General features: G+C 46.5%; 1 protein-coding gene across 1 annotated transcript in view; it reads left to right on the top strand.

Moving 5' to 3' along the window:
* Positions 1 to 13692, top strand: part of tnfsf10l (TNF superfamily member 10, like) — a 36325-nt gene that overhangs the window by 3849 nt on the left and 18784 nt on the right. Inside the window, exon 2 of the mRNA XM_029138001.3 lies at positions 11506 to 11655. Coding sequence (XP_028993834.1) covers positions 11506 to 11655 — 150 coding nt within the window. The remainder of the gene's footprint in view (positions 1 to 11505; positions 11656 to 13692) is intronic.

Consider the following 13692-nt stretch of genomic DNA (forward strand, 5'->3'; position numbering starts at 1 on the left):
TGACTCAGCAGCAAGGCAGAGGAACCACATACTCAAGATCTTTGTATATTAACCCAAGTGCTTTTTAAGCCCACTTTGTGTTGTTTCCATCACCTTCCTGCTTATGTTGACTCTAACTATAAAGGAGAATTCTTGGAATTCTTAGTGGTTGTTTAAGAGTCACAATGAAGAGAAAAGGTGGAGAGCGGAGAGCTCAACACAATAGTGAGGGTTCTGCTGCTGTGCATTATGTCACCTGATGAGTAGAGATGCGCGCACACACACACACACACACACACACACACACACACACACACACACACACACACACACACACACAGCCTTGGTTTAACAGCTTGACGCGTGAAGCCGGCATATTTACATTCCCACGTAGGAATGCTCATTAGGATGTATTTACAGCTGTGCGTGTGCAGGCCAACAGCTGGGGCTGTGCTGCGCCGTGTGTTATCACTGTGTTTGCTCATTCAACATGGCTATAAAGTGCTGATAAATGCTGCTCATGAGATTCGGGGCTGTGAAGCTCCTCACAGAAGTTTGCTACACCAGTGCTGTAAACCGTTCCCTGCCCACGTTGGAACCAAGAAAAGGAATTAAGATAATTTATACTAACTATTTCTAACTTTTCAGAGAAACAATTTTATTCACCTGTTACTGTCAAATGTAGTTTATTCATGTTTTGTTGTCAAATGCAACGTTCAAACATGATCCAGCTGTTTTCCAACTGTGTTGAACGGTTTCAGCCATGACTGAGGTCATAGACTGAGGTAATATCTAGATTAGAAAACTTTATTTTATAGTATAACTCTTACTCCATTAACCTTCGTTTATTTCCTAGCTCAGCGTAAGGTCCCCATGTGTCTCCCATTATTTGGCAATCAAATCATTTTTCACACTTTGTGTGTTTCAAAACAAAGACTTGCACTGGGTCCAGTCAATAGCAGCTTACAAGCATGCTAAGAATACTATTCCAGCAACATGCCAAGGCCTAAATCAGTGCCAGTGTTTGAGTTTTTCTGCAAATCTCATTAGTTGCATGCCAGAAATGTAGAAGAATCCATTTATTGCCATTATGTTTTGTATGGAAAGATTTAATGCATCTGCATTAGAGCCATTGTGTCAACACTATAGCTTGTACAAAGTACAAAACCAGCAGACAGACGTCCAAACATCCTATAAGACCAGGAATCCTTGAACGCAGCACAGTCTTAGAAAGTAATGGAAACATAAAAACAACAACAAAGATGACTGGATAAACTGAAAATTGAGCAGCATGTCACAAATAGACTTAATTTGACTAATGACTAAGTGATTTGTCAGTGATTAATAAGTCCAGCTGGTTAAAGCTGCTGTAAGGTGTATATGCTCAGCGGTTTAACAGCATATCATGTTATTCTGAAAACAGACTGCACTGGCAGTGAGCAACACGAGGGACTGACCATTTCAGTTATTTTTAGACAAAAAATGACATGATACTGAAACCCCTAAAGCTCTGTACACGATTCCCCCACGCCGCCGCACCAACCGAGCCACGGTCGACAAACACGCTGGTTTGCATTGGCTGTGACTCAAACCCAGGCCTCCGTCATGGCAGGAACTCCATTGCTTATATGGAGGCTTCTTGCTTGGTCTAACGCTGGGAACGGGCAGACTACTCACACACACACACACACACACACACACACACACACACACACACACACACACACACACACACACACACACACACACACACACACACACACACTCTTGCGCTCTCTCTGATATCAGTGTTTTGACTCCAAACCCAGTAAAAAGACCCTCCTGTCCCTCCGTCAGCTCCCGTTTCTGTACCAATTAAAGGACAAGTGAACTCTTTCCTCCGCTGCCTTCTTTTCCATATTTCCATGCGCTCATGTACCACTTCCACAACAGTGGCTTTTCCCTTGGCTGTCCCTTTGCCTCCCTCTTGTCTCCTTGACTATGAAGAACACTGTGGTTTTGGCCATCGCAACCTGTTATTATTGCTTCCGTAGATTTAAAAAAAAGCCATTATCGTCGATGTTTCATTTACTTCCTACTTAGAGTTCGTTTCTGGCTTTTCGTACCAGCACAGCGCACCTCATTAGAGGCCGGGACGTGCAAACAGAGGTCATCCGTGAAAAGTAAAGCCACCTCTAAGGAAGGATTTGGCCTTGTCTGCAGCTGCTGAATGGAAAACCTTAGTGAGTAAAGAGGTGAAATCATGGACTTGTCAGGCAGCCAGTCAAATCTTCACTTTTAGACTCTAACTTTTAAGCAACCCTGTTGTTTTTGGGATCATTTTTTTCAAGACCTAGAGGCAGGCAGGTTAAAGAAGCAGACGTTGGCTCAGCTGGTAAATTATGGCACCACAACAGTGGCATCTAAGGTCGGAGGGAAATTAGAAGATAAATGACTCACCCAACTGATCAGGGAGGATGCTGTTTGGATCCGCATCAGGATGAGTCATCAGCTTATAAGAAGTAAATCTTTGTCTCTTGAATGTTTTATTATCGTTGACGACTTAATCCAGATCCCAGGGATCTAAATATATAAACTCCAACACTAACAATTTCTGATTCGTTCAAGAAGACAACTTCTGCTTCCAAAAATAGCTTTCGGCTCCTGTCGAGGAGATAAAAATCTTACAGATGTTATTAAAACATGGGTCCAATCTAGGATTGTGTTTCAGTACTAACTCAAAAACAAGGGATCCCAGGCCTTGGTGCTTCCAAAATATTATGAACACAGAGGGAGGGGGAAAAACCATGAGATAGAAGCTTTAAAAAGTCTAAAAAAAGTGTTTTTAGACTTGAGTGTCTAAGATCCAACAGAGGGGGTATTATTAAATTCTTTTTTTTATTTTCCAAGGATAACATGACAAGGAAATCCCCTGAACTGTTTTTAACAAAAGGTTTTTGCAAAACTAAGTGTAGATACCGTAGGCACCAAGTAGCGCTTAGGGTGATTGGACCATTATAATACTTTATAAATTAAGTCATTCAGTAAATTCAAATGTGATGCTTTGATGCACAATGTGACAGGATCACCTTAACTTGGATCTAGTGAAGGGTATTTCCAGTCAAATAGAGCCCATCCTCTGGGGACCACGAATGTCATGCATCTGATAGCTAAAACATGTTCTGTGTCAGCGTGACTATGTAAAGGATCTGTCATGACTGAAGAGTGTTCTGAAAAATGAACGGGTGTATCTTCTGGAACGGAGGAAGGCGTGTTGTTGTTGTCAGGAATAAATGGAGTAACTTGTGTTCAAGATTCTCGGAAAGGTGAAGGCATTTGAAAATAACACGTGGTAATAATAGTAAAGAATCCCATCAGGTCAAACTGGTTCTATGGCTTTAAGAGCTTTCAGCATTCAACACTTCTCATGACAGAGCCCTTATACACAGCGATGGCTTCAACTCAGTGGCCTATCTGTCAACAAGCAGAAGCGGGGTCAAACCCGCTACGTAGCGTCCCGTTGAGTTAGCGCCTGCTCAAAGGCGGGAACCGCTTCAGGCCTTTAGAACGAGGCTGCACGAACGCAGCCTGTGGGTGCAGAGATGGACACGAGTGCCCGGCTGCATGAGAAAATGTGAAACTTGTGTGGAACTCAGGGAATGCTAATGCTAAAGCTAAAGTGAGAACAGCTGAGTGAACCAACAGCAATCTGTTCACTGATTGCTACAGTTTAGAGTTTGTGTGTAATTTTAAGATTTTTCACTTCATTAGAATTCAATTTAAGTTTGAGGGTTTTAATGGCAACTATTTGCTAATCACACATCAATTAAGAAGTTGCTTTATAATTTATTTAATCTATAAATTGTGCTGCATCCATGAAAATTAGATAATACATGTTTGCATTGTTTTTACTATGTGGTTTTTATTGATATTTTGTCAGGTTTTCGTGTAACAATAATTAGAACAAACCACAAATATCTTCAGACATTACTTGTAAACACTGGCCTAGTGTGTAATGCAGTGAGCGTGAGCGTTCCCAGAAGTCTACAAGATGTTTATTGTGACAGTGAGTGACACTAACAAATACTCATCTGCCAGAAAAGTAGCTACACAAGCAGTCACCCCTCCATAGAAACACACAGCAAGGCTGCTGGACTCACCTCAACACAAGGTTCAATAGAACAGACAGCATGCAGACACCGGGAGGACATGCTAACCACCAACCACCAACCTTGGTAACAGTATGAGCATTATGCAGCATCACTTTCGCAAGTTAGCGTTTAGTATTTTTACCTCCATCTTTAAATTCTAGCCTTCTGGTTTCTAACCGAACTGGTCAGCTCTTTGCCAAGAGCAAACACAGATCAGCCACAACAGTGCCACTGCCATTACACCCATAAAGGCCCCACTCATGTGACTCACGCTTGCTCAGCTCCTCACACACAAAAACACCCATGCACCGTTATGTGCCCACCCAAGCTGGACCTGCCCACCCACAGGCGCCTCAGAGACCCCACAGCGGCACGGCCACCTCGGCTGGAGACTGCTTCTTTAGTCAAGTGCCAGTATTTATCAATGCTTCGCTTTCATCGCCGCAAAATCATCCAGTCTTAAGATTTCATAGTAGTGTTCACCCCAGCACTGATTATCACCATTCGTTTGCACCATAGACACTCAGACGTCCAGAGCTCCACATAAACACTGACAAACCTGCCACAGTGTCGTCACGTCACATCCCAGAACTAGTGGCAATTTGCTTCCCGTTAAACTGATAAACTCGGAAATGATTGACTTCCCCGACTGCATCTTAACTTTCTGTTTTGTGTGACGCTGCACTGTGTCGTCTTAGGACTTTCATACTCTGCACATTTCAGAGGAGCCAGTCTGCGAACAAGCCAGTGGCCCGGAGCGTTTTCAGCGGTATGTGTGCACATGTGACCGAGACCAACGGGAAAGTCCTGATCTCGTCTTGCTCCGTTCTCTACCAAGCCCAGTCTCCTGTTCCTTTAGTCCGCTTTCCCGTTCACCGCTGCACGAGCAGAACCAGAATCTTATCACTGGAAATGAGAGAACACTTTACAGTGACATAAACCTGTTACAGGACGGCAGAGTCTGCATGTCTTTGATAGAGTACAGTAACATTCTCAATTGTTTTAAGAGACAAAGAAGCTTAAACATCCACCCTACTGTTGTATGACTTTATTTAAACTGGATGACGTCCAAAACAGCACATTTGACAAAGGAAGGTCAAAGTTTCTCGGCGCAGGCTGGGAGTGGTTAAGTGCGTCTCGCTGTGGGGTTGTGTACGCGATCGCCACAGAACTGAACAGATAAGCACATGCAATCAGCAGAGGAACAGCAGAGCTGCACAGATTTGTACAGTAGCGCGCAGGTGAATGAATTACCAAAGGCACATCCTGGAGCTTCCAAACCCAGCGGATTGCGTTCCACATCACAATGAAAGCCAGCGAGCTCACACACACTACGACCGGACAGAGAGGAAGTCGCCGCCTGCGTGCGGCGCGATTAGTGGCTCTGAGCAGAAGCAGACTATCTCCTGGTTTGATTTAAAAATGGATTGGGTGTGGAGGGAAAAGCATGTGTGGACCATATGATGAGTGTATTTGTCTATTCAGAGAGGCAGAATCAAACACACCACACAAACGTGTGGAGTCCAGTTTGTTTGTGTAGAGACAAATGCGATGGGGAAGACTTTCATTCCCAGAAATCACAGCATGCCGACCTCGCCTGACTGCACTTTATTGTCGTTATAGACGCCGCGTGTGTTGAAATGATTTTTCAGGTTGTGTTGATGCTTCCAGATAAAAGTGGCATTTAACTCAAAGTGAGAAGAGCAGAAAGAGGCCGGATCCACGGTGAGACTTAGCGAAAAGAAAAGCCATCCTGAATGTTTGGGTTTGTGGCGTGATGACATCACAGTCAGACTTTAGTCAGACTTGGTCACAGACAGAACAGATGACACTGACGGAGAAATCTGACGTATTAAACCATAACAAAACACCTCAGAGTGTCCACTGGTAAAATCAAGGCTCTTTCGGTCTTGGTCTCTGAGAGGGGAAGGTCAAAGAGAAATGAGTCAGGACTTCGTTTCACACACTCTTTCGCTTTTGATGCGACTTACTAGAAGACTGCAGCGTTGGGATCATGGGAACATTTTAAAGCACCTGCTGCTGTTGTCTGAGAAAATCCACGCAGACCAAACACGTTACTCGAACACTGGCATTTCAGGGAAAGAGTCTTTGAGAAGAACAGTCACTTCAGGATGAGTTCCTAAAGCTTCTTGATACAGAGCATCTAGAGCGTCAGCTGTTATTACTTACGGTAACGTTGATTTCCATTTGATACATCATTATTTAAAATGTCTGCCCTTGTTTCCAACCCCCAAACGTGGCTCCTTCACTGAAGCAAAGCGATGTTGGCATGTGAGGCACGGCCAGGACACATGTGGTCGCGTGAACCCGTGTAAAAACGAGTGCTTTCTGTTCCCCAATCCTCTAATGGATTGTGCCTTTGGCCCAGCTTTTCAAAATACTCCCCTGAAAGCTGTTCAGTATGTGTGCTGGGCTCTGGCAGGCCTCCCGTGGGGGAGCCCATGTCTGTTCACCGTGGACGAAAACCACAAGCACGCAGCGAGCTAGAAGCTCACTTTATCCACTGTTCATTATCAGAATGGCCTTTGTTTTTACGATCGGAAATGCCTCCGTGTTCGGTTGGCAGTGGGACCTGCTGGTCATTAAATGTACAGCAGGTATGAATCAAACAACCTGAACATAGAAGTCAGGGTCGGTACCACCCTGGACACGAGCCAGAATCACTGGAGTCTCCAAGGGGTGCTAAAGAGGGAACACACACACACACACACACACACACACACACACACACACACACACACACACACACACACACACACACACACACACACACACACACACACACACACACACACACACACACACACTGAAGCCAATCATGGACAGAAACACAAGTTCTGTCAAATAAAAACAAAAACCTCATTCTCACACAAATACCAGAACTTGTTGCTCACATGCACACACGCAGACAGGACTAAGGGCTTTAATGACCACATCGCGCCAATTTACTCTAAAGCGAATAAAAGTGCTGATCAGGAGTCTGATCTCCGACCCCAACAAACGCTGACACCACAGCACACAGTAAATATGCGACTTTCTCTAAACTGGCTCCCCGGGTTTTTTTCCCCCAGTCTCATTATACCATCATGTTAACAGTTACAGTTGTTCAGCAGAACTGAGAGCTTGGCACAACAATAACAAGTCCTCTGTTGGGCTGTCAGAGCAAATGTTAATCATTTTACTCAGATTTCATATGCATGTGGTCTGTACATGCGGTGCCTTTGCTACGGCACATAGGACAGATCTGACGAAATCACTGCATTGTTGACCAACTGATCTGTCAGAGAATTAGAGAGAATCACTAAATAAACAAATATCTATCAGTTTCGCAGCAGAGCCACTCAGAGTTTACACTGTTCAGTTCCCTGGTGTGTTTGGGTGCAGTGATTCGTGCACTTGGGCACACTGTCCTGCCTGTGTCAATGCAAGTAGAGACAGTGAAGTGAAAGACATCCAACTTCAGCCCTCTGTTCACTGTTCATCCCCCCAACACATACACACATATACCCCTGGTCCAGACCTCTGGACGGCTGGATTTGAGTTACGTGGTCGCCTTCTCCTCTTCCTAATCCCTTCAAATGAGAGTTTTTGGACTGCCAAGAAACTCCCAGACCATCACACACACACACACACACACACACACACACACACACTACAAAATTGTAGCCGGGTTTCCAAGTGGCCCTCTGAGATATTCTTTTCAGGGTTGGTGTCCAGTGAAGGCCAACCGAGCACACACAGTCTCTCTGATGCATATCCACACTGAGAGCAGGCCACACACACGTAATACATATGTACATGCACTCACACGGGGGAACAGTGAGGCATTGTTCGCTGCTTCCTGAGAGAGCCAGCATCAGGATCACAGGAGCTCTGTCAGCCTGGACCCTTCCTCCCTCTGTCTCTCCTACTCTGGAGCTCAGTCATCCAGTTGGAAGTACACAGCCGCGAGAGACCGCATGTCTTCTGGCCAGGAAGGGATAAAGAGCACTTAGATCACTCAAAAATGAAAGTGTGTGTGCTTCCTCACAATGCAGGGACGGTCATTTCCATTAAAAACAAGCTCGGTCCCAGTTGAATCAAACCACGTAAACCCCAACACATCAGTTTCTATCAGTGTTTTCAGCCTGTGGTTGCGTACGTTTGTCTTTGGAGCCAGAGGAAGGACACGTCTTCTATGACAATACTCCCAGAAAACATGTCACTCTGGGGACCTTTTCAACATGGAAATATGCACTTTGAGACGAGTGATGCATGCTTCACCACAACTGTAAATCAGATTGTGAGCCAGTAGTTAAATTACAGAATAAAAAGCTTATTAGTCACTTTTAGTCAGAGATCATTTTGAGAGAAACTCAACAAAGATGTTATGTTATTTGCTCACGTCTCAGTTGACCTCCTTTCAGCTTATTGATTTGTTGGGTCCACAGGGTGTAACGTGTTCTCCGAACGATAGCTGATGGGGCCAGATTTGCAATTATGGGATTTGGCCCATGGAAGTCAGGATCTGGCAGAGACAAACGGTTGTCAACGCAGCTCTGAAGAGGAGGTGAGGTGGAGGTCGTCTTTGGATTCCCCACGTTTAGGAAGCGTGGCAGAGTTCCAGCTGCACGCTCCGAGGCGCTGGTGGTGACGTAGAGGCCTGCATGTCTCTACAGAACCGCTCAGGTTTATCTCTCTGTTTCCCAACATGGGGTTTGACTCTGAATCAAGTCAACCGATCAACTCGAAGCACAGTCGATTGAGAGGCACAGCTATGGATGCAGCATGTGTTTAGCGTCGGAGGGATCCGAAGATTGAAAAGAATAGGAAAAGGTCGTGCAGACAGCCCAAACCTGGAAACAGCAGAAAGCAGCTTGGGCCTGTCAGCGGTGGAGCTGAGTTATGGTCCGAGCCAGACTCCAGACCGCTCTATTGAACGCAGAAGCAACTGCGCAGTTTGTAATTAAAGTAAATGAAACCAGAAATAAACGGTTCCTTTGAAACTCAACTCTCTGAGTTCAGTGTGAAAAGGACCTGCTGCAGCGTGGCTTCATATTAGGCCACAATAACAACTGAGATAAACATGCTAAACCAGCTGTTAGCATGGCTCTCAATCTTGCTTAGAGGAAACCGTTAATAAAACAGCCTGACAACTCTGGAAGAATGAAATGAAATGATGGATTTTTCTAATCCATCATGTTTTCAGCACCAATGGAGCAGGGTCGTGTCCCTAGATACAGCTCCAGGGGGCGGGGCCTAAAGCCTGGTCAAGTCTCCCATCCGGTCATTTACATACCTGGAATTTTTTTCAAAAGCTGAACATCAGCACACGGATTCGCTTAATCCGGCAATTACGATTTCCCCCGAAGAACCTTTTATCATGGACCATTCCTAGACCTCAGTTGCTGGGAAACAGTAGCAGGCCTGTTTGCCCACTGCGATGGAGTGAGATAATACAGCATCGAATGAATACTAACAATACTGGCAAAGAAAGCACGAGTCTTCGACAGCTGAAATAAGAAAAGGAAACATGCTACGGACCTCCCCTCATACCACAGCTGAGTGTTGCGTGACATGTTAGAAAAGTTTCAGAACGTTTCAGCCGTTAAACCCAGAGAGAAGACGAATGCGCCGCAGCATAGCTTGGTTTAGCCTCTGGCCTCTGCTACATATACTAATATACAAAGCGCTTTCTTCTAATCTTGTTTTGGGCTCCGGGCAGCAGCGCACAGCCTTTATCTCCTCCATAACATGGACACGACTGTTTCCCATAATACATCAAGCAATCCCCACTGACCTCGGAGAAACCAAATGGACACGCACTCAGCAGCACATAGACTCGAAGCCCATCCTTTCATTCTCCTAGCCAGACACTCCTCAATACCAATTAATCCTTCAACCCAAACCACCAAACCAGGGAGTGTGTTTTGGCAGAGGCGCCACCAAGCCCACATTCCCCCTGTTTGTAGCATTAGGTGGACTGAAACCCGCTCATGCATGCGCGGGACCTCCCCAGTGCTTCAGCCAGCGATCACTGGCCATCACATCACTGACCAGAACCCACCGTCACCACAGATGAAGCACAAAATGTTCAGAAAGAGGGGTTGAAACAAGACCTAGATCAGCTGAGAGGCTTTTCAGTTTGCACCCTTATGCACATGCAACTCTCCCACGTCACCATAATCCAAGATTCAAGCTCTGAACTGGAATGTGCAGTGCCTGGAACAATGAGCCTCATTAAGATTCATCGCTCAAAAGACGCGTGAAGTCGTTACAGACGTGAGTCATTCCTTTCAGGACTACATGCTGAGACGGCTCAGATGTGGCCCCACTCTCTCCTAAAGAGCCCTGGTCCTTCCCGTAAGTGCCCCGTCCTTCCTCGGCCGGTAATAACTCACCCCTCGGCAGCGACACACTGCACTATCTCCACTAGGAACACGGAGACCCGCTGGTGCAATAACATCACGTTTTTTCTTAAATTTGTGTCTGAGTAAGAAACACAATGGGAAAGTACAGAGAAAAAAGCATGGATCTAATGGATTTCATTAGAAAACGGGGGTCAAGCGGAAAGAAATTAATAAAAATAAAGGAGGGGGTGAAGGAGTGGAGCTCTGTAATCTCTCTCTCCTCATCAACGCTTGTTATAGAGTCATTAGCAGGGCTTCTGGACCGTGACGCTGAAAACCTCCCTGAAGGGCACACACGCACGCACACACACACACGCACACACACACGCACGCACGCACACACACACACACACACACACACACACACACACACACACACACACGCACACGCGCACACCACACACACACACCAACCACACACACGCATGCACCACCCCACCACACACACACACGCACACACACAGACACACCACCCACCACACACACACACGCACACACGCACACACACACACGCACACACACACACACACACACGCATGCATGCGCACGCACGCACGCACACACACACACAGATTATTACAGGTTATCACACAGATGTATAGAAGCAGATACAGAGGAACAAAACACAACGTGCACATGTAGTATTTGAGAAAACAGGCAGCGGCTCCAGTCAGGAAGCGATCCCTCAAAACCTTTCTGCACAACAAGAGCAAAAACTGCATCTGTGCACCAAAAGTACAGCGCGTGAGGACGGAGCAGAACGAGTCACGGCAGGTCAGAGGACAGAAGCCTGACGCATCAGGAACTGAGCAGATGGCTCATCATACTATCAACCTGCCAGACCTCACTTACATTAGACTATAACGACACCTGAGGTCTGTTCAGGTGTATCTGGTAAAGCGCTCCTCGTTGATGGCTATTGCTCCCCGCTGCAGCGTTGTGCACGCGCTCCTGACGCCTGTGTCGTGTGTTTGTGCGGCCTGCAGGTGCGTAGCCAGGGGGTGACGGAGGAGCTGAAGTGCCTAAGCTTGCTGAACGCCTTGGACAAGGACCGGGACATCCCTGACCAGCTGGCCCAGCTCTTCGGGGAGCCGTGCATCAAACTGGCCGAAGGCATCAAAGCCTACATCTCCAAGGTAAGAACCCGCTCCGTACTGCGTATATGTGTACACACAACTCCTGCTATTTAACATGGCCACAGTGGTAAGTGATGAGAGCCAGACTCCAATTATTAGCCTAAATTAAATATTTAGGCTGGTAATCTTTATAAAGGCGGTTGTGGCGGCCGCGCTGACCGAGGTGAAGGAACAGATGGGGCCCGGTTCCAGTGTGGAGAATTGTTCAGTTATTGTGGGTCAAGGAGCATGTGTGCAGGCCGATGCAGAACTGAGCCTGTGGGTGGGACTAATTGGGGGTAATTTGTCATTGTGCTGCAGAAACATCCAGCTGCAGGAGCGCTCGTATCAACGTAAATACAGAACCTTAACAAAGGCCCGTTTCACAACGTCGGGTCTCCTGCTAAATCCTGGCTCAGACCTGTTATTTTGCATTGGGATCGAGCGGCGGCCGCGCTCCTTCTCCTCCTGAGGTCATAGCAGTGTGGACCAGCCTGACCTTTGAGCCTGTGAGCGTGTCCACTAAACATTCTGATTCTCACAAAGTCACTCAATAAATACGCGCGTGCACTTGTGTATCCTTGTTGCGTTTGTATTGACAAGCACCAACTTGTGTTTTTCCATTGGTCCACAGTCTTTGTTTTGTGCCCCTGAGTGTATTTTTATGTATGTTTTTGCCAAGTGTTTAGAGGAAACCTGTTTGACGTTTATTGGCCTCGATGAATCTGTGCCAGACTTCAGTCAAACAGAGTTCAGGTAAATACAGGTGTGTTCCCAATTACAGGTGGCTGGCGATTCCCCTCCGGCTGCTGTGAGCTGATGACAGTTGTTACCATAAGGGAAATGAAAATGTATCTGCAGGAATTTTGTTTCGCATAGTTTCACTTCGGTGCATGCAAACATCCTGTCGCCAGTCAACGTGTGGGAGAAGCGCCGAGTTTCATCTTCTATTTTGGTTTAATGGGCACAACCAATGACATAAGAGCTGCACTGGACCCAGTTTCATTTTCCATTAACAATTGTTTAGTCTTAGATTAACTTTGAAAAACCACAATGACAGATGAGTAACGTCTGTCCATGGTTTCACCTACTCAGCAAATGAGCAGATCAAAACAAGCCGTATCTAACAGAAGTTCATCCAATACAGATGTTGGCTGAACGAGACCGGAGGCATGTGTTCGTTACCAGAACGCGCCGCCTCAGCAAACCTTAGTTCACCACAGCTCGTGTTTGACGGACACTGAGGTTCAACTCACACGCTGTTGAACCCTCGGGACAAAGCTGTGGGGAATCTCTCTCACACCCACACAGTCATTCACGGATGGGAACGGGAATGCCCGGCAGTTCCTGGTGACACACATCCACACATATTCACATCTCATTACTCACTTCCACACAGGCTGATGCATAGAGCTCAGTTACAGTCATCCCCTTAATTTCCTTGTTAATTTCCTCCTTTGTGTTATTTTCTGCTGAAATGTGTGGAAGCCAAAGGTCACGCTGGCCTCGACACCGTGACTCCTGTCTGCTCCAGCGGAGCCGGAGAACACTTGTGCCGGTAGATGTTCCTGTTTGCTTTTGGGCTCCTCCGAGCTGACTTTGTAAAAAGCCATGGTCTGTTCCATTTATCAGTCAAACACGAGCCGTATCTAATGTGGACCTGTGCACAGCGTTTACATAAACTGCGAAGGAAAACAGCATGTAATGCCCCGACTTCCCACGTCACCCGGCTGCACAAAATCACAACAAGGCAGCGGTGGCCAAGACGTCTGCTAATCAGCTAATGATCAGCAGACCCCTAAACGGCGGCCGAGGCCTGCAGCGCTACGGATTTTCCTAGCGATAAGCTGGCTCCTGATGGTACGTCAGATGAGTTTATTTATTGGTTTTAGAGCCCAGCTCCATGACTGGCTGCAGACTGCAGCTCTGCTCACGGCGACACAGTCACAGTCACAGAGTAACGGCTCCACATTCATGCTGAATACGAGCGACATCGACCCTCTCGTTGGACTGTGGTCGGGAACGCTGACGATGGGTTGTAGTGTTAGTGTGTGGGTC

The sequence above is a fragment of the Betta splendens genome, chromosome 2 (genome assembly GCF_900634795.4).
Source record: "Betta splendens chromosome 2, fBetSpl5.4, whole genome shotgun sequence".
NCBI classification, from domain to species: domain Eukaryota; kingdom Metazoa; phylum Chordata; class Actinopteri; order Anabantiformes; family Osphronemidae; genus Betta; species Betta splendens.